The 21,400-nt window shown below is 39.1% G+C and overlaps 1 protein-coding gene across 2 annotated transcripts in view; it reads right to left on the minus strand.

Moving 5' to 3' along the window:
- trabd2b (TraB domain containing 2B) overlaps positions 1 to 21,400 on the minus strand; it is a 53,726-nt gene that overhangs the window by 1,383 nt on the left and 30,943 nt on the right. For both annotated transcript variants that reach the window (XM_081348158.1, XM_081348159.1), the window contains exons 3-5: positions 16,190 to 16,336; positions 13,769 to 13,943; positions 2,634 to 2,724 (exon numbers count right to left, since the gene is read on the minus strand). In XM_081348158.1, coding sequence (XP_081204284.1) covers positions 2,634 to 2,724; positions 13,769 to 13,943; positions 16,190 to 16,336 — 413 coding nt within the window. The remainder of the gene's footprint in view (positions 1 to 2,633; positions 2,725 to 13,768; positions 13,944 to 16,189; positions 16,337 to 21,400) is intronic.

Raw genomic sequence — 21,400 nt, forward strand, 5'->3', positions numbered from 1 at the left:
TTATTGTGTTTGTCAATATTGGATATATTAGCTGATATTTAATTAGCATGATAATTTCACATTTTAAATTGAGATTATTTTTTACAGTCATCCAATGCTCACTAATATCTTTTACATTATTAATTTAATAATGTAAATCATTTAGAAAATCTCAAAATGAATATCCATTTTTTAATACTAAATTATAACTTTGTGGTGTTTAAATTCAGTTGCAATGTTTAAAATGATTCATTTTTAAGTTTTCAATTTACTTCAAATGTATTTAAATTAAAATTGACTAAAAATAAATATTTTAATATCAGCCATCTATATCATAAAAAAATAATATCAGGCTATCAGTTTAGGTCAGAATTTGAATATAAATTTAGTTGTAGCATTTAATTATTTATTTATTTTTTAGCTTTTACTGTTATTTTTAAAAATGTATTTAAAGATAATTTTAATTAAAATGTATTATTAATGAATATTTTATTATCAGCCATTTATAACAATTTACAAGCAATTTTTTGATTATCGGCATAGGTCAGAATTTTTGTATCGATGCATTCCTATTCCCTACTTAAAATAGTGGATTCATATATATGAAGGTTATTTGAGAACTGGGTAGTGTCAGGAGACACCTTTGAAGTACTGGAGATAAAATCCTAGTAGTGTTTTAAAAAAGCTCTGGCTTATGATGTGTGTGCATGTGTTTTGGAGATACCTTGGACTTCAAACAGCTTCATATCAACCTTTCGGCTTGCTAAGAATTTACAAAGAGCCAGTGAGGTCAAAACTACAACCTCAAAGTCTTGAGCTCCCTTACTGATATCCATATTCAGACTTGCATACCAATCCATTCAGCTATTAAATGCTAGTATTATAGAGACATGACTCTTCTTTCATTATAGACATTTGGACATAGACTTTACCATAGTGAACCAGTAGGGCGTAGCATTGCTCAAGATTACGCCACTCTATACTTGTCACCTCCTGTTGGTGAGTGCCCTATAGGGCATTTCATCAAGTAACCATGACGACATTTGGTAAACCGTACTTTATTCCAAACTGCCTCATTGTGGTTAGGCCAACCCACTGTGTTTAGTATGTCCATGAAGTGTTTTGTTTGGTTTGAATCTCATAATCACCCATATGTACACCACATACACACTACAGGACTGGTTTCGGTTCTCAAGTTTGTGGTTCATGAGCTTTTAGTAAACACATGTCCAGCTGCCATTGCATGTTGTTTTACTTACCCATCATATCACCTCATTTTTTTTTCGCTTTACAGAGAGAAAAGTGAGCTAGAGGGAGCAGGCCTGAGAAAGCTGGAAGGGTTCATGTTTCTAAACCACAGTCAGTCCGTCATTCAGCCAGTCCATCCAGCTGTCAGCTTGTTACCACAGCCACTGTCATCATCTCTAGCAATCTGAGAACCCCCCCTCATGCACTCTCTGCCTCTCCCACTTCCAGTGGCGCAATGTGCCAAAGGAAAACGTTTGCACTGAAATTAGCAACAGGAGATTTTTCAAATGACACCGGCTGTATGTTGTGGCGGTGGTTGGGTGCTTTCGGGTTCTAACTGCCTTTCTGAGACTGTTGGCTTGCTCATCGCTCTCATTTTTCCATTTGCGTCTTTGTTGGGTGTTGGAGTCATTACAACAGCTATTTAATGAGTACAACCTACAAAGCCTTTGGATCACCTCCTTCCAGCTCCCCCAAAGGCCTGTTGAGTAATGGTACAAGTATGCCAACAATGGAGGTGGGTTTCCTTTGTTTGAGCAGGCATTGCACCTCTCTCTAAAAGATAACTGGGTGAGGACTGAGTTTGGAAGAGTGCTGGTGTAGCCCACCTTGTCATGGTTAGCAGGGGGAGATAAAAGGCATAGTTTAGCACTGTTTGCAGTTTAGCACAGTAAGTGGAATATCCTCCTGGTGATTTACAAAGTGCTTGGGGTTTCTATGTGGTGAAATACGATGCACTACTGAGTCTGTGTATGTAGTATGCGTCATTATATTCTGCGCCACAGAATATTCAGGAAAGTTTGTTGTATAAATAACTTCATAATTATTGTGTGTGTGCACGGTATTGGCATGGGAGGAAATGGAATTAGTGGAGACTGAATCTTAACAGGGAGGAAAAGGTGAAGAGGAGCACAGTCCTTAGTGAGAGAACCATAAAGCCAAGAGTGTGAAGCAGAGTTGTGTTCAAAATGCAGTTCCTGAAGTTGACTTGAGGTAGCAAACAGGATGCAGAAGTTCAGTTCCAATTGGAATGCAAGGAAGTAGAATTACAATGAATTATGAAGAAATTCATATAACTGTAATTTTGAAGTTTTCAAACATGGCTTGGTCAAGCTAATATCAAAGTTTAGCTTGACAATACTATGTTTTAAAGTTTTTTTAAAAGCCTTGAAGTTTCAAGGTTTATAGGCCATGGATGGATGGATGGGTGGATGGGTGGATAGATTGATTGATAAACTTTTGTGGCCCTGAGTGTAAGGACACTTAATTTTCCAGAATGCATTGCCTGTGTTGAAATTCTTTGCATTGCAATTCAGTAAATTCCACAGCATTCTGATTCAAATTCTAAATTAATTCTGAATTTTGCACAACCCTTGTGTAAAGTGTTTGTATGTGTGTGTACTCACTGTGTGATGGGCTCTTGCGCTGGTGTGTGCTCCACCTCATAGCCCTCCTGCCTCAGAATGTCCAGTACACTATGATTCCCCAGGAAATGACCTGTAGAACACAGGAAACAAGTAGCAGCCATGTTATTGAGGATAAGTTTAAGGTGGGCGTGTGCAAATATTAAGAGAAAGCAGATAAGTGCATATAGTTATGGGCGGACGCTGTCTCAAGAACCCTCAGTTTCTCGTTCTTGATCTTGAGGTGCACTTGTTCCTTCAAGAATAAGGCCATATAAAATGCCCCCGTGCTACTGTCTCTCCGCCTCAGCTCTCACATATAATACGCTCATAATTCCTTCACTCTTGAGACATCAAACGCACGCGCTCCAGCGCCACGCTGATGAAAGCTGTTTCACTTGTCTGCGTAGCCGATAATCCCGTGTGTCACTCAACCCAGCAATAAGCGCTAATACAGCCTGACCTCATCGCCTCAGCATGCTCCGTGAGCTTATTAACGGCACGCTGAAAATCTTCAAGGCTGTCTCTTTTCATGCTTCTTTATCATCATTATTTTGCTGATCACTCGTGAAGACAGGGAAGGGGAGGGGGAGAGATGGGGCCCGCGGTGCTTTCTTGGCCGCCGAGTTCAAAGGCTGCTGGGGCGACTGGCACGGAGCGTGAAGAGGCTACAGCTGAGCGGCGGTCAGATCAGACGGACAGATTATGCCGCTACGCCCTTCGGCCCGGTGGGAAGGAACAGGCGGCCCATTGAGGCCGGTCCTGTTGTGTTCCTCACCTCGTCTCCCATCCCAGTGCTGACTCAGGTTCAATGACACTGCGGCATGGTCGGCAAGCTATCACACCCACATACTCTGATTAATGTTCATATTAAACTCGGTTAGAAATGATCTTTTATGGAAATTTCGAGTAAAACAGCCATGCCTCTGTATTCTGCATGTAAAGTCGAGCAGTTCATTTCATGTGCTGTATTTATTTGCAGGGTTTGAGCCACATAAATAACCCAGCTGGACAGAGCGTTCTCACAGACATTTGGCTACTGGAGGAAGTAGTTACTGGAGAAGTGTTTGGTTACTAGAGGAAGTAGTTGGATTAAGTTTCAAGCTGCGGTGAGGTGCGGGTGGTCACCAAATTGGTGAGGTTTTTCTTTGTTGGGACTTATTTAGGGCGCATTCGGAGGTCTTTCTGAAAAGCTCTCCTTTAATTAATGCAAGGAGGCAGATGCATGCTACAAAACAAATCAGCCTGAACTAATCTCTTGCTCTTTCTCCGTAGGCACCCACACCCAAAACACTGGCACACGATAAATAAATATACACACCCAGAAACAAACAAACAAACCTGTGCGCCATACACACAGACTCGTTTCACTACAGGAGCTTCAGCTTTCCAAAGGCTGATACAATTCATTATGTATATTTGTGGTGTTTATTTAGTGACCGCAGTTAGTATATTCTGATTACCAAGAGAAAACTGCTGTTAAGAAATCCTGAAAACACGCGCAGACCTTAAACAAATCCATTTGAGGCTTAGCAAAAGCTCCTGGCTTTTCACTACAGTTACACCTAAAGCCCTCGTCCAAATCGTCATGTTTACAGGTGCAGGTGCAGTGACTGTTAGTTCATTCCTTCTGATTCAGTCAAAGTAGAGGACATGTGGTGTTTCCATAGTTTGTTTTTCAACCTGTAGCTCAGTCGGTAAAGCATGGCGGGAGCAATTCCATGGCTATGGGTTCGATTCACTGGGAGTATGAATACATTGAATTCACTGTAAGTGGCTTTAAATAACAGTGTCTGGCATATTAATAAATGTAAATGTTTAACTAATGTCCTTACGGCCTGGCTTTTGCTGTAATGCTTAAGCTCTGAGCTTTCTCTCTCTCTGACTTTCATCAGACTTGTTCTCGGTTTCACTCTCGGGGTATTTAGGGTTCTCAATCACTTTTTAGCAAAAATTCTTTGGTGCATTTATACATTTTATGAATCCCCTCTCCTCTCGCCCAATCTTCGTACTCAGAAGATGTACTGTGAACGGTTCAGGGGTTGGTTTGAGTGTTTTGGTTTGTGTCCAGGTATGTCAGCACCTTTATGATACATGACAAACAACACGCAAACACACATACACAAACACACACACACACACACACACACACACACACACACACACACACACACACACACACACACACACACACACACACACACACACACACACACACACACACACACACACACACACACACACACACACACACACACACAGCCATTCAGCCAATATTTTAGACTTGTGAGCAGTGTTTTACACAGCAGGATTTTTTGTTTTAGTCATAGTTATTGTCAGCTTAAATCTAGTTAATATATTTTTGCCATATTTGTCAATTTTATTATCATTTATTAAACTCGCTATAAGATAGCAAATAATTTCATATTCCATATTATACTCATATTTTTATATGCAAAACAGACCAAACATTAACCAAAGTGAATGAGCAAAAGTTAAAGCAAACTAGTTCAGTTACAATTTAGGTATTCAAATCTATGATTGTACATACTTTGAACTATTTACATAAACCTTTTATCTACTAAAAGCATTGTTACTGCATTAATACATACATTGCTGTGTTAGGGTAACCCTAACCCTATTGGTATATGTTTGTCTGCTTAACACTTATGTTAATGTGATTTCAACAAGTATAATATGTTCCTACATCAACATCTTTATTGGTCCTGGAACAACATTCCAATCAACCAATCAAAATTGAGGTACAAGTTTACAGTTTATGCCAAGTTTAGGCTTACAACAAGGGTTAGGTTTTTCTACATCAGAGTTATTCACCTATCATTTCTCTCTGATTTTAGGGATAAGTTATGGGTAGGGTTAGGGATAGGGTTAGGACTACATTTTTGGGAATGAATGTTGTTTCAGGATCAACAAAATATGTTGATCCAGGAACATGTCTTACTTGGCAAAATCACGGTGGCCCCTATGGATAGACAGCCAACAAACAAAATATTCATTGGAGAGAGGGAACATTTGAAAGAGAGGAGAAAGCACATATTGAGATCTGTGATATGAAATTGAAATGCATTGTGGTCAACCAGGCTGCTGCTGTCTTTGATCATAGTACTACTTTTGTCTTGTTTGTTCTCTGCTTGCTGTCCATTATTATAAGCATGTGTGAATCTGTGGGTGTGTGTCAGATGATGCTCAAGGGAAGCCTCCACCTCAGAGTTATTCATTTTTCTTCTATCCAGCGCTCAGTCCCCCATGATAACCCTACAGACTACTGACCTGCAAAGCAGCACAGCTCCATCTAATCCACACACACACATGCTACCCTCTGCAAGTTTTTACAGCAGCAGGAAATCTATAAATCTCGACATGGTCTCTGAGTCAACAAAACCTCCACGCCGCCCTGAGTGTGAGCGAGAGTAAATGACCACAGATCAGCTCTCACACCTCCTATAAATCTCTAAAGATCAGGAAATTCCAGCCTTCAGGCCATCCCAGGGATCTGAGCTGAACCCAGAGTTTATTGAGAATTAAGGGGGTGCTTCTCTCTTTTACCTGTCCAAAGGGACTCCTCTGGTGGTAGTTCAGCAGACTCCATAATGAGGGGACTCTCTCTCTGTGGCGCTGCCGTAGGGGAACTGGAGTGAACTACTTTAAGGTCTGTTTGGGGTTCAAGGGTTTGATGCAGAAACATTGAAACTGTTTCCTTTATGGCTTTAAATATTTACATTTCTCTTACAGTGACTGTTGGGTGGCGGGCAAGCAGATTTACCAAAGAGAGAGAGAGAGAAAGTCAGTACAATGGATGGGGACATTTTCACAGTTGGGGAAATGTGAAAATGGAGGAAAGAGACAAAAACAGGCAGAGCAGGAGCGCATTAACAGTCAAAACTCACAGGGGTTAAAGCATTTAGGGGAAATTGCCCCTACAGTTTGTTTTAGTTTCTGACAGCTGGGGTCTCTACTTTTTTTCTTGGAATGTTGAAGTGGCTTTGAAGCAGTAAACAGAAAGAAGCCTTTCTTGCTCATAAATACATGTAATGGTATGTGCACACATACTCGAAGAGCAAAAACTACATTTATTGACAGGGCAGTACACAAAAAGTAAGTGTGTGTGTAAATCAAATGTCATATGTATACAGCCAATGTAGCATATTTAACTGCATATATGGGCCATTCTACAGAATTGATGCAAACTGCTATACGACAACCAAAAAACACATTTAAAAAGCATTTAAGTATTCAAATTTTAGATGTTTACTAAGATCCTTCTATTATCTATTGAATCCCATAATAATATTTAAAATATAAGTAAGATTAATATATATAAAATCCCCTAAATTTCAACTTGTGAAAATGATATTGAAATATTTTTTTTCATTTTATTCCATTGTTGTTTTTAAAAATATCTTTTTGATTTCTTTTAAAAAGTAAAGTTTAAAAAACAACAACATTTATTTTATATTTTATTTTTAAATCATGAAACTTTATGTAAAAAAATGTGTCCCGCATTTTCATGTCACTACCAAAACAGTGTGTGTTTTAGTCCATTGGCTGAGACTGATTTTAACCACACCCCTATATTATTGATCAGGAAATATTCTTGTGTGCCTCTCTCTCATAGCCTCTCTTTCATTATAGATAGGTACCATCATGTTGAGGGAAATGTGTTCAAAAGTCTGAAAATCTGTGTGTAACTTTAAGGGACATTACTACCAAACACCTTTTTTCTGCAATTAAGCAAACTTTTTTGGGTGTAATTCCATAAAATTTAGTTTTTATGTTTGTACAACTGTTCAGAACTGTGCTAGGTAACCAAGTTCTGGCTATCATCTTTGAACTAGGCTCAAAAGTATCTTGAATTGTCACTACCGAAACAGTCATGACCGAAACATGCCATCATTGTTTTGGTAGTGACAAAAGGGGACGCATAATCATTTATTTGGGGGAAATAAACAAAAATTTTGTACAGTTATGCAAATCAGTATCTTAGTCCGTTTTAGTAGTGTTTTAGTATGCGAGTTAAAATTCTGTAACGTGATGTGGTCGCTACCAAAACATTGGATGTTTTGTCTCAAATAAAGTATACTGAATTATCAACTAAGATGTTATTATAGTGTTTGGTTCGATGTATATTCAAACTAATGAATCCTTAACTTTGAAATCAGTATGATTAACTTAATGCCTTTTATAAAGAAAGATTGGGTTAAAAATACAACAATTCTTATAAATTACACTTGAAATATTGTCAAAATTGTTATTGATTTACCTGTAAAAACTTAAAAAATATATATATTTACAAGGTAGATGTAAACAAAATATTACTAGGTCAATATAAGCCTTCTTATTAAATTATTTATTATTGTGTTTTGGTAGTGACAAATTTGGGGAGAGGAAAAATATTCCAAAACTTTCTGAAAATACAATATGATAATTAACTGCACAATTACTAGAAATGTGTACCTTGGATATTATACAATTTGCATACATACACAATTTGTGGAAAAAGACACCTTTTTTTAAGACGTTTCCAACTCTGACTTTGAACCAATTCTGTAGAATGGCCCATATATTAGAAAATAATATTATTTATTATACAGTTAAACCCAAAATTATTCATACCCAGAACAAATTTTTAGTAAATTTTAAGTAAATTTTTACTTGGTGAATGGGTATCTACTGACTGTCAATGACACAAGAACATGGGCAAAGACTTTAAGACATTGTGTCAGAGAAATTAATGGAAAATATTAGTTTTTTTATTTTATTTACATTTTGACAAAAAGTTCCATGTCCAAAATTACTTATATCCCAGATCTTACTGCAAAATTGTCAGGAAATGCAATTTTCTGCACCATTCTAAGTGTTCCATGGTAACTTCTAGTATGAATCTAGAGCATTGTAATCAACTCTAAATTCAGAACATCTGATATACCTGTTTGCTAAAGTTTCTGGTCAATTGCGAGTCATGGTTAAAACCAAGGAGCTTAGTGAGGACCTACGGTTGCGCCTGTATAATCTATATCTAATACATATTAGGGGTGAGGGTTATGGCAAAAATATCATATTACGATTTTTTTTCAGGAAAATCACGATTCACGATTTTATCATGATTGTTTTTTCATGTTGGTTTTACTATTTTGCAATTGACTTAGCATTACAGCCAAACTAGTGGCACGGACGCACCAGACACCAGCACGGACACACCGGACACCGGCACCGACACGGCAAAGACACAGCACGGACACAGCGTCACGGACACCGGCACGGACACACTGGACACCGGCACGGACACACCGGACACGGACATAACGGCACAGACACCAGCACGGACACACCAGGCACGGACACACCGGACACCAACACGGACACACCGGCACAGACACGGCACGGACACACCGGACACCAGCATGGACACATTGGACACGGACACAGCACGGATGCAGCATGGACACACCAGACACCAGCATGGACACGGACACATGACACCGGCACGGACATACGACACCGGCATGGACACACTGACACCGGCACGGACACACCGGCACGGACACACCGACACGACAAAAAAGGTGAATTTGACTTGGTTACATGACACTCACCAACAATCAAGACGATCAACCAATAAGAATATAAATATATATATATATATATATATATATATATATATATATATATATATATATATATATATATATATATATATATATATATATATATATATATATATAATATTAATTATATATGCTATTATTTTATATATAAACACCATAACTGATGGTTATCATGGTGAGTCAATAAACTGTATCGTTCACACACTGTATGATTTCACTCCTGCATTTTAATGTGGTTGTCACTCCCAAGACTCTCTGACTTTGTTGACTCTGCAATTATTCTCACAGTTATTTTTTCTGTTGTAAAGGGATACAAGGCTGCTTAAATAATTTGCATAATAAATCACAGACTTTGTCTTGGAGTGCATCCACATATTCTTTGTGTGTGTGTGTGTGTGTGTGTGTGTGTGTGTGTGTGTGTGTGTGTGTGTGTGTGTGTGTGTGTGTGTGTGTGTGTGTGTGTGTGTTGGATAAAATCACTTGCAGGTAGAAGCATCTGTGTAAGTGCATCACAGTAAAACAGTGTGTGGGAGAAGAGAGATCATGTGTTATGTGTGTAATGTGAGCTTAAATTCCATTAGCACCCAGATCAGTTGTTTTAGTAGCTAATGAGGCGTGTAATGGCAGAGTTTGATAATGAGCTCTGCTGGTCTAATTAGCACTGAGAGTCATTTTTGCACAATGTACTCAGAGATGCAGACCAACACAACACCACAGCTCAAGACAAACAGACTGTTTTCTTTAGGGTCCCGAAAGCCATTCCATTTGATTTGCATTTAATAGTTGAGCTTTTTTATAGTGTATTTGGAGGGACCATTTAATGACTCAGATAAAACCCTTCCTGCTTGCCTTTTGAGCCTGCATGATATTCACTTTCTAGTATATAATATTCCTAGCCAATAAAAGGACCAATTGCAGTGGTTATTGGGATGCCATCTGGTGGAGTCATCTTTTAAATCGCTTGACAAGCTACAAGTGACTCAATTTAAAGCAGTTTAGTTACAATCAGGCAGCTTTTTGCATCCCAGTTTAGCTCAAAAGAATCCACAAAAGTTCTTCACTTAAAGGGTTAGTTCACCCAAAAATGAAAATTCTGTCAGTTATTACTCACCCTCATGTTGTTCCAACCCCGCAAGACCTTCGTTCATCTTCGGAATACAAATTAAGATATTTTTGATGAAATCTGAGAGCTGGATCACTCCTCCATAGGCTTCTAAGGCATTATAACTTGCTGGCCCAGAAAATGTATTAAAGACATCGTTAATATAGTCCAAGTGACTACAGTGGCTCAATCTTAAGTTTATAAAGCGACGAGGATACTTTTTGTGCGCCAAAAAAAAAAAAAAAAAGTTATAATGCCTTAGAAGCCTATGGAGGAGTCATCCAGCTCTCAGATTTAATCAAAAATATCTTAATTTGTGTTCCGAAGATGAACGAAGGTCTTACGGGGTTGGAACAACTCAAGGGTGAGTAATTACTGACAGAATTGTCATTTTTGGGTGAACTAACCCTTTAAACAATCCATCAGAATGAACTTTTACTAAAATGAATTGGACCCAATGCAAATGGTCACAATGCTTCATACTGCTTTATCAAACAATTGTGACCATGCCTATGTCCTATTCCATTCACTCTGCGAAGTTAACATAAGGTACTTTGACATCATCTTCCCAAACCACTGGAGCTTTTGTTACGGTTTTTTAATGAGTGACGCTTCTAATGCAGCGCAAAGAACCTTGGTAGTGAAGTGTCCCTCGGTTGGACACCAAGAAAATGTTCATGTCAAAGGGCCCTTTGAAGCAATTCTTTTTGAGCACTTCTGTAAGGAATGACAATACAATGACCACCACAAACAACTGCAAAACACATGTGCTGAGAGTTCCTCACCACACACAAACACACGGATGAGTGATCACATTCATACAAACACAGTAAGACATAAACAGTGTCCCTTGCTCTTACTGGAACTGACTGTAATAGTGCTTTAGAGCCTGTGATATTAGCATTGTCATTTATTAGTGTCATATGAATAGAAAAACAAATCTGAGGCCATTAAAGCGAAGACAAATGCTCCCTATCACATGTAGCGTGTGTATTAAAGAAGAAAGTGGTTGGCCTGGGTTGTGGCCATTGCAGGAAATTCCTAAGGATGTTTTCAATAAGAGCACGAAACTCCACGCAGCACCGAGGAACCAGGCAAATGAGAACCTGCTGAAACGCCACACACACACTCTCTCCTTGCTCAGCAAATGGCTAATTAGGATGTGAGTGAATATGTTTGAGGAAAGCAAAATGATTTTTATTACACAAACAACGTTTACCATCGTACAGCATTGCCTTGACATAAGGCTTTTTATGTAAAATATATGTGTTTGTCGGAGGTTTGTTAATAGATTTCTAGTGGATGTGAAATACTAATATATACTGAAGTTTGTGTCTGTGATCTGTACCATAAACAGATGTGCCATGGTGGTGTGTTCCTGCTTATCATCTAACCTGTTATGTAACTTTGCAGTCCTTCTCATACTCACAAAAAAAACAAAGCAAAACAGATGAAAGAGAATAAGAATTGCTTTTTATATGAAAAACTGAATTTTCGCAAAACTGTATACATCAGGGGTGTGTCCAGTCTTGCTCCTGGAGGGCCAATGTCCTGCCCTGCAAAGTATAGCTCCAATCCCAATTAAACACACCTAAACAAGCTGATCAAGGTCTCACTAAGCATAGAAACTTCCAATCCAGGCAGGAGTGTTAAGGCAATTTGGAGCTAAACTCTGTAGGACAGTGGCTCTCCAGGACAGAGTTTGGACACCCCTGGTCTACATGAAGCCTTGGTTTTAATATATGTGATTTACTATTCCAAACTAGGGAGAAGTAACTTCTACTTGTGCTTCTACCACAGGAATTTAAAAGAATAGGGCTAAATCCGAAATCGCCCCCTAAACCCTCAATCACTATTCCCTAAGTTAGTCCACTAATACAGTTCACTTAAAGGAGTGAATGAAAACGAGTGAACGAATTCGGACAGCCGTTGAGCCAAACTGAATCAAGTCTTATTCATAAACAAATCATTTAGTTTTGTAAACTGTGTGTCTGTTCTGTTGATTCATTGAATATTTCCAATTCAAAAGAATGATTAATTCATGAAAGTGAATGTCAGGTAGAGCTAAGGCAGATCAGATTTTTAATCAGCATAAATTCTATGGATGACTTTTAGGGAACTTTTTACAAAAAGGTGCTTTGGCGTCAGGGTTTGGGGGTATGTGTGAGTGCATATGAGTATGATTTTCCAAAAGAGTCTTCTAGCCTGTGCCATAAGGGCTTCCTGTTGAATCAAAACATGCTTTTGGAAAGTCTACAAAGCAAAGGTGGCAGGTTTGCTGTGGAGCAAAGATGGATGGCTTGTTTAACCACTTTACCAGCACAATGTGTACTTTAATCACCCCTACAGAAACTTGTGGAGCACTCTGGTAACTGTAGATCCCTCTGAGCCCAGGTTTACAGCTGCCAATTTTGCTTTCTGTCAATAGTTCTGACTAGGTTCTGTGTGAAATGGTCCAAATTAAACTGAGTAACTCAAACAAGAGCTCTGAGTAAACACAGTTAGAGAAAGGACTAGCACACCAGGGACAGACAGACAAACTAACACTGCAGTTGCCGAACTATTAGTGTGTTATATTTGTCATAGTCTTGATCTTTTACTGATTTTGAGCTAAATGTAAAAAAAAAAAAAAAACACAGGGCATTATCATGTTAAATTCTACTTTTATTTCATTAACACTTACAAATTGACAGACAGGTTCTCACACACACACACACACACACACACACTTGTCCAGTAGAAACCCTCTGATTCACCCCATCAGTGCTAATAAACTTCACAAACATAAACGTGTGCTCATACACACACCACAGTTTTCCCTGATGACTTGAAGCAGCATTAGCTTGGAATGCAAATTAAAAACAAACCACTCACACTCTTACAGATGAGAGTAGCTGTCAGTCCTCTCACTGGGTCTCATTCACTATTACATGCATTCAAGTGTTCTTAATTACGTGTGTACAAAACGTTTTCACTAAATTTAGAACAGGTGTGTACACGCATGCATTTCTATTCTCGTTCTAATGAATCCTGATTATTCTAAAGTGTGTAGCCAGAGTTAGTAATTAGCATAATACACACCCAAACTCTCACTTTATGCAACCCTTTTGGTGATTAAAAATTTCATGAAAATAATGCATTTTGTGAGGTATGCATTTGTCAAACAGACAGAGAATCGCACACAGGTGCACACAGAATAGGAATGTAGGTGATGTGTTCTCAGTCGTGGGAAAAGTTCTGAGGGCCGTTTGGTTTTACTGCCATCTGGGGGAGTTTGTGTGTGTGTGTGTGTGTGTGCGTTTGTTTTGTATGTGGAGCTGGACCTATTCCTAGTCAATGTCAACTGACCTCATCTTCACGTTGTTAAGAGAGTGTATGTGTGTGATGGTTGTAAGTTTTGTGTGACTCACCAGCTCCGAAAGCAAAAAAGAATCTTTGGGTGGGGCTTCTCTGAAGCAGGGCAGAGACACGGCGGGCCATTCGCTCGTTGCGTTTGTAAATGAGCTCCTGCCGCAGGTAACTGTCAATCTGCTGCGCTGTCAAGCGCTCGTGAGCTGGCAGGGAACTGTTGATGAAATGTGGAAGCTGAGAGAGGAAAAAGAGAGAGAGAGAGAGAGAGAGGTGTTACTAAAGGCCTGGCATGAATATTAGTCTGTGTATGTGAGAAATTGGGCAGCTGAGAAGTTTATGACGCTTTGTGGAACGTGACATCCACACACACTTACAAATTCTGTTTTACTGTCTTGGACTGTATTGATTTGCTGCAGGGTAAAGTGTATAGAAAGCTTTCTACAGCTGGCCGCGTCTCTCTACACAGTCTGCTATTAATACATGGGGATGGACTGAATAGATGGAAGGAGAAAAGGGAAAGTAGACTTCAAAGATGGAATAGAAGAGAAAAAGAAAAGGACGATTGGGGAAAGACAATAAAGACGCCAAAGTCCCTGTGAACTGGTTTTCCACAATGAGGTGAAGTTTTTCCGATCGAAATTATTAAACTTGTCCATTTTTTTAATGGAATAAAAGTCTAATGGATGCCCACTTTTAGATTTAAAATGAAACTATAACATTTCTGTCATAAACTACAATAAATCATAATAGGGTAAATTATGCAATAGAGATGGCACAAAGTTGTCTCCTATTTTCCTCTTCAATGTTGTTTATAATCGAGGTTGAGTCAAGGTTTCAACTCAAGTCGAGTTTTTTTAAATTCCATAGTCCAAGTTCAAAGTAGAGTTTTCCGTATGATTTCATTGGGTCTTTAAGGCATTATGACCTCGTTAGGAAAATGTGTGAAAGACCTTTTTTCATAGAGTGAAAAAGTCCATGTTTTAATTGTAAGACAGTTTAAAATAAATGTTATACTTTTAAGCATCATATGAGTTAGAAAGTTGCAATTGTGAGATATAAGGCTGCAATTACAAGATGTGAAGTCACAATTATGGGATAAAGAAACAATTATGAGAAAGTCACAAATGTCATACATAAAGTCACAATTTTACTTATACATTTAAGTTGTAATTACCTTTTTATTTTTTTACTTGAGCTTCTAAATGTATGGAATCCATGTTTAGAATTGGAAAAGTGAGTATAGATCTTTGGAAGAGAGCAGGGCATTAGGGACATATATATGATTATGGCTCTAATAGATGGTCGGAAACGCTTCCCATGTCTTGACTGGCTATACATACACCAGAAATGGGGGGTGGGGGTAATGGATAATGGTACCAGGACGGAGGAAGCGAGAGAGACTTAAAAGGGAAACTGTGAGGTGGCCTCTTGTTAGAATCCAGAGCTTTGGAACGTCTAAATACTATGTATGTGTGTGTGTGTTTATCCATTCACCCCTCTAATGAGAGAACAGTTTGGAAATTGGGAGGCAGAGAGGGTAAATATGGCTGTGCACGTGTGTTTATCTGAGAGATTCCTGCTGGAGTTGTGCACTAAAGAACTGAAGGTGAAGTGCAGCGATGCAGAAAGCCATTCGTTTGACTCCACTGTGTGTGTGTGTGTGTGTGTGTGTGTGTGTGTGTGTTTGTATTCAGACACTGATAGATGAACTGCTGTACCCCTGCAAGCATCCAAACCACTTTTAGAGAAGGCTTTCCCATAATGCCCTCTTATACTCTCTCTCCCCTCCTCCTCCTCTCCTATAAGACACAGTATAGAGAAACTTCAGTGTGCTAAAAGATCTAAAAGTCATGGAAATTCAGTAAAAAGAGGGAACCTGACATTCAATGAGTTTATATATGTATACATTATCCTTGAATGCGGTTTGGAATCTGTCTGTAATGATGAGACTCTAGCAGAAAACTCAACCCAAGCTCTAAGTCAAGTATTACATAATTTCCGCATAGAATATAGAAACCGAAGTAGAGAAAGAGAATGAGGTTGAGAGGCATAAAGCAGTGAAAGGGGGAGCAGTCAGATACCTTATCAGACAGTAAAGCCATTAGCTGCCCAGTGTCTGATCTTTGCAGGAAATATGGAACAACAGAGAGAAATTCCCTCCCTCCTTCCTCTTACTGCTCCCTCACATTTTTCCTAAAATGTTCATTCTCTCTTGCACTATGTGTGTGTGACGTTGCTTTAATCTCTTAGCGTGCAGGGTGAAGTGGAGAATTGTAGGCCATCCATCAGAAGGAACCTGTTGCTGCTCAAACTTTAAGCTCATAATGACTTCAATACATCACATACATGCAGTTACACTACACACATACTCACATGATGCATAGAACAGGAGTGTGTGTTTTGTGTGTGTGTGTGTGTGTGTGTGTGTGTGTGTGTGTGTGTGTGTGTGTGTGTGTGTGTGTGTGTGTGTGTGTGTGTACCTGTGATGTGTCATGATTGAAGATGATGGAGTTGAGGTCTCCACAGTTGTAGTGTGTGATGAGGTCCTCAGTAGTGAAGGCGCCCTGCAAAATGCCTGCACGCAAACTTTCATGCTGCAGTAGAGTCTGGTTCAGAGCAAACAACACCTGCAGACATACACACAAACACACACACACAGAGAGAGAGAGAGAGAGAGAGAGAGAGAGAGAGAGAGAGAGAGAGAGAGAGAGAGAGAGAGAGAAAGGGGGGTGGGGGGGTCAGTTTGATGTTTTGAACACATAAAATACACAAGTTTAGTCATTTTCACTCCCACACACACAATATAAAGTCACAAACGCACTCTTCATTTATTCACACACTATAAACATACTCCATATGAACATTTTTCCTTTTGGAGGCGCCCAAAAATTACCCCAGCATACTGCCAGTTACTAATATGTTGCGTAAAGCAGGCAATTTCTAGAGAAAAAGGTATAAGAGAGAAACAAAAAAGACAGGGAGTGCTCCTTCAAAAATGGCTCTATCTCCAGGGTCCAAGGGTTGTAAATTTACAGCCCCCATTAAAATAAAAAGTAAACTCTCTTTAGAGAGAATTTATGGTGTGCAACAGCCACAAACCACAGTGACACTGCAGCTGTCCCAGACTCCTGGGGTTAAACTTCACAGTTCACACTCCCGCCCACTTCGCTCCCACACCACGCCTGATTGGCTGACTCGCCCGACTCTGGCTGTCAATCAAAGTTAAGCGTTTTGACAGCACAGCCCATTAGAGATGGAAGGGGGTCGTTTTTTCTGTTATTTTGCGTGGAAAGGTAGATTGAATTTCACACTGCCGTGCACTCTGCTGGCTAACACGTTCATACCCGATCATGTGTGGTCAGTTGATTTGTGTACTTGATTACACCTCTCTATTCTGGCTGGATCCCGTCACATAAATTGCCTTGGAGATTTACAGGGAGGGTGTATTTGTGAGCGTGTGTGACAGAAATACAGTAATGAAAATGGTCAATGAAAGCAGTGATGCTGATTGATTTATGCACTAGCTTAAAGGCTACAGAAGATTTAGTTCCTGCCTCATGCAGAAAGGTTGGAAATGAGAGTCTGTGCTGTTCTATTTAGCACTGGGAATGAAATACAGAATGCTGTTTTCCTCACTAGTCCGATGTGCTACATTGTAAGCATTGCCAATAGCAAGCAAACCAAACCAAAATCTATTTATCTACTGTCTGTCCGTCATTTATAAGCATCAATGTAGTAAGCTTCTTTTCCCCTGTAGTTTATAGTGTAACTATCTACTTTCTCAGCTTACTGTAAATATTTTTGGTATAATGTAATTTTTATCTTAGCTGCTTATAGGCTACCTTTCTTTGAGCATTGTTATTTTAGCATTAATATTTATATGCTTTTGTAGTTTATATGCTATTATAGTATTTATTACAATTTTAAGTTCTTTTATTTTTAGATTTTCAGTTTTTCATTTCGATTTTAGTTGACTTACTGTTCTTTTGTCATTTTTCTTAGTTTTTGTCTTAAAAATATTTCTATATAACTTTTATTTTTTCAGTTTTCATTTTTCATCTAATATATATTTCATTTATTTTATTTCATTTAAGCTTTATTTCAAATAAAGATTTTTAATAGTTTTAACTATAACAACACTGTTGTTTGAGTAGCTTTCCAAACACTATACCTGGGTTTGATGTCAGCGTGGGGTTAGTGATACTATTTAATCTATTAAACTTTTTTAAACAATTCTATTTTCAGCCTAGTGCTGTGCAGATCTTTGTCACGCTGCCAGTGCGGTAATCCCAAAATGGACCGCGATCAAACCAGCACCAGAAGAGCACGAATGCACTCCATCTATCGCACTTCACATCCAGCCAGCTCTCTGTGCTCTAAGCCGACCCCCTGCCGGCCTTGTAATCGCCGGCCGTTTATTTCGATATTGCGTGTGTTGTTTTATTGTCTTCATTTTTTACGTTGCCATGTCATGTCGGGTGTTGCCCTCCTGTGCAGATGTGCTCTGGCTCTGTGTGCCACGGCTTTTGCCCACACATGGGAGCTTTATAGTGATGCCAGCTGCTACAGCGGCCATGGCACGCTCAGATTAGGAGACGGGTGTCTGACCCATCTGCCTCGCTTCTGTGCTGGTGCCAAAAATGAGGAGTTTCCCTTAACCTTAAGCGCATTCCATGTGAGAAATAGAAAGATGAAAGGACGACTGGGATGTGATAGATAGAAGGATTAAAGGATGGGACGGCGAGGACGAAAGCAAGCCAGGAAAGAGAATTGGATCATTCTGTGCTTCTCTGCTGTTCATTTGATGGACAGAGTGCGAGAGAGCGCAGACATTAAGGCCTGGTGTTTTGTGTGTGTATGTGAGTATGTGGGATGAAGGATGGCTAAAGTGTGTGAGAATGTTCCATTTGTTGAAGTGTGAACACCCTTTAGCATCCATTGTGCTAAACAAAAGCATATTTTCACAGCGCTTTCTCTCTGGTAATAGAGATTTCGCAGGGTGGTAGGTGTGCGATTTACCCAGATGGACTCTTCTGTGTTTCTTGACATGTGAGAGGCCCCGTTTACATCTGATAATAACATCCGTTTTGGTGGTCAGTTTAAAACAGGATGATGTTGAATACAAGTGTTAAGATTTAGATATCAAATAAACCTAAAAGGTATATTTGGGAAAAACAGTGGTGAGAATTTCCCTTTTGTGATCGGATCACTCGAGACGGATAATGGGTGTAAACGGGGCTTGAGTCTCATGGACTGATTAAACACAGAAACCCCTTTGCAAACAAAAAAAGTTTGGAGAACCCAGCCTGCTTCTGGAACGTCTTACCTTCTCCCAAGCATTTCATTCCAAAATTTCATTAGCGGTTTGGAGAAAATAAATAGAGAAAAATACCAAGTGAGGGAGGGAAAAACAAAAGAAGAGAATGTTAATTCCCATTTAATGATCCCAAATGAGAGGAGGATAAGAAGCATACTATTTCATTTACTTCTTTTTTAGTTCAGCTGACTCAGATCTACACGACCAACACACAGCTAATTACATTATCACTCTCACACCTTCATTTCTTTGGGTCTCTTTCTTCATTCAATTCTTTGACTCACTTGTCTTCATTGTTGTTTATGGAAAGTTCTGAGGTAGAACAGAGGGATGGAGGGAGAGAGGATGACAAAATAAATAATAGCTGGCTGCAAACGCATGTGCACCACAGCTGGAAGTGATTTCGTCTCTTTTAGAGTGGTCAGAGGCATTATGGGAAAAGTGCAGATGGGCACAGGTGCAGTTGGTGGGCAGTGCGAGCCAAAATCAGCTCAGCGTATCCAAACATAAAAAGAAAAACAGCAGTCGAGCACAGCTGACCACTTCAAACCAACATCTTGTGGATGACACTTGCTCTTTATTGGTCATTAATTAGAGGTTCGCTCTTTCTTGCCAAATTTATCCATGCACTTTTGTTCTCACTCTTGACTGCCCCCTACATGTCACAGAGATATTGTGCATTTTGTGGATTAGCTTGGGATAATTATATGACATGAGGTTTTTAGTTTCTAATCTTTCAGCAGAGCGTTCTTCTCAGCAAGGTTGGGCAAAATTAGAATGTAAGAATTGGCAGCTTTTAATGCTTGAATGTGAATTTGACTTGAAAGTTTAGTATTGTCAAAACAATAATACTCCCACAGACAAAATATCCACCACATTGTTTCAGGTAACTTTATAAAAATATCAAAATTGTGATCTATTTATTTTGTAATGTTTAATGAACAATTGTAACTAGTCCATTAAAAATGACTAAAAGTCATATTCTTTGCATTTATTTATGTTCTATATTAATTGTACTTCCTAAATAATTAGAATTCAATTAGAATTTAAATTCTGCTTCCGTTTTAATTTGAAGTTTAAAAGGCATTTTCAATTCAATTTCCAGCGACACACAATCCTGAATCAAAGCAGGTGTGATTTTAATGTTGTTTTGACATTCTTCTAAACCATTTTGTGTAAATTCGGCATGTTTTCTTGCAGTACCCTTAAAAGGACATCTTTGTACCTTTTTTACTCCTAAAAGTTGCATATTAGTACTTTAGAGTACAAATACGAACCTTAAGGTACTAATATTAAACTTACTTTTTGTGATAAAAAAGGTACAAATATGTCATTTTAAGGGCACTGCCCCAGTGGCAAGCTGTTGTACCCTAAAGGTAAACATTTTTTACACCTTTTTCTTTCTGTGTGTAAGCGGTTATTGCCTTAAATGTATGTATGTGATCAGTGTTTTATGTGAGGCACATGTAAGCTCAAACTAATTGCCCCACGGGGATAAATAAAGCTCTAAATTTAAACTTAAACTTAACGAAACAGAGAGACCCTTTGCAGCATATGCTTTGAAGCACTTTGGACCAGGGTATCTCTTTCACTACCTTGCATACTAATTTTACATGCTTTCCTTGTCTTGTATTTTCTTTTAGTCCAGGAATCATATTAGTTACTGCCAAGAAAAGTTTGGTAGCACATTGGTGCATTTTGGTTTTCCTCTCCTTCCTGTCTTGCCAGACAAATCTCTTCATCTCTCTGTCTAATCTCTCCATGCACTCATCTCCATCCTGTCAGTCTGTGTCTTGAACCCGCTGTCAGCCTGCAGTGACCATCTGTGTCTGTTTAATAAGATCATGGAGAGAGTTTCTCTTTTATTTTCTCTCTCACACCCTCTCTCTCACTTTTTGCACTTGTCCAAAAACAAACTCTGCCATTTGACTTGGCAGCACCGGTAGCGGAGTCTTCAGCCATTCTTTCCCTTCAAACAAAAAAAGAAAACAAGACGAAAGAGCAGGAAAATAATCAACTGTTTCTCAGCGCTCCAGCTGCTTCTGTGCTGTGAGGAGAAGAAAGTGGGAAATTACAAAAGAGTATGAAACGTATAGAGAAAGTGAAAGGGTACACCACTGAGAAACAGGAAAACGCTCAGGCCGGTCTCTAGGAGCTAAGGGAAAGATGGAATGGAGGGATGAATAAACAGAGAGGGAGAGGAGCATTGTTGAGAGGGGTCAGAGGTCAAATAAAACTCAGCCTCCTGAAAGCCCACCGCTCTGAATAAACATGCCAGTAGAGATGAGCCGAGCTGCATGGGGCTTTAGGACACTTATTAACCCCTGTGTGTGTGTGTGTGTGTGTGTGTGTGTGTGTGTGTGTGTGTGTGTGT

This window comes from Scardinius erythrophthalmus, assembly GCF_964197995.2.
Source record: "Scardinius erythrophthalmus genome assembly, chromosome: 20".
NCBI lineage: Eukaryota > Metazoa > Chordata > Actinopteri > Cypriniformes > Leuciscidae > Scardinius > Scardinius erythrophthalmus.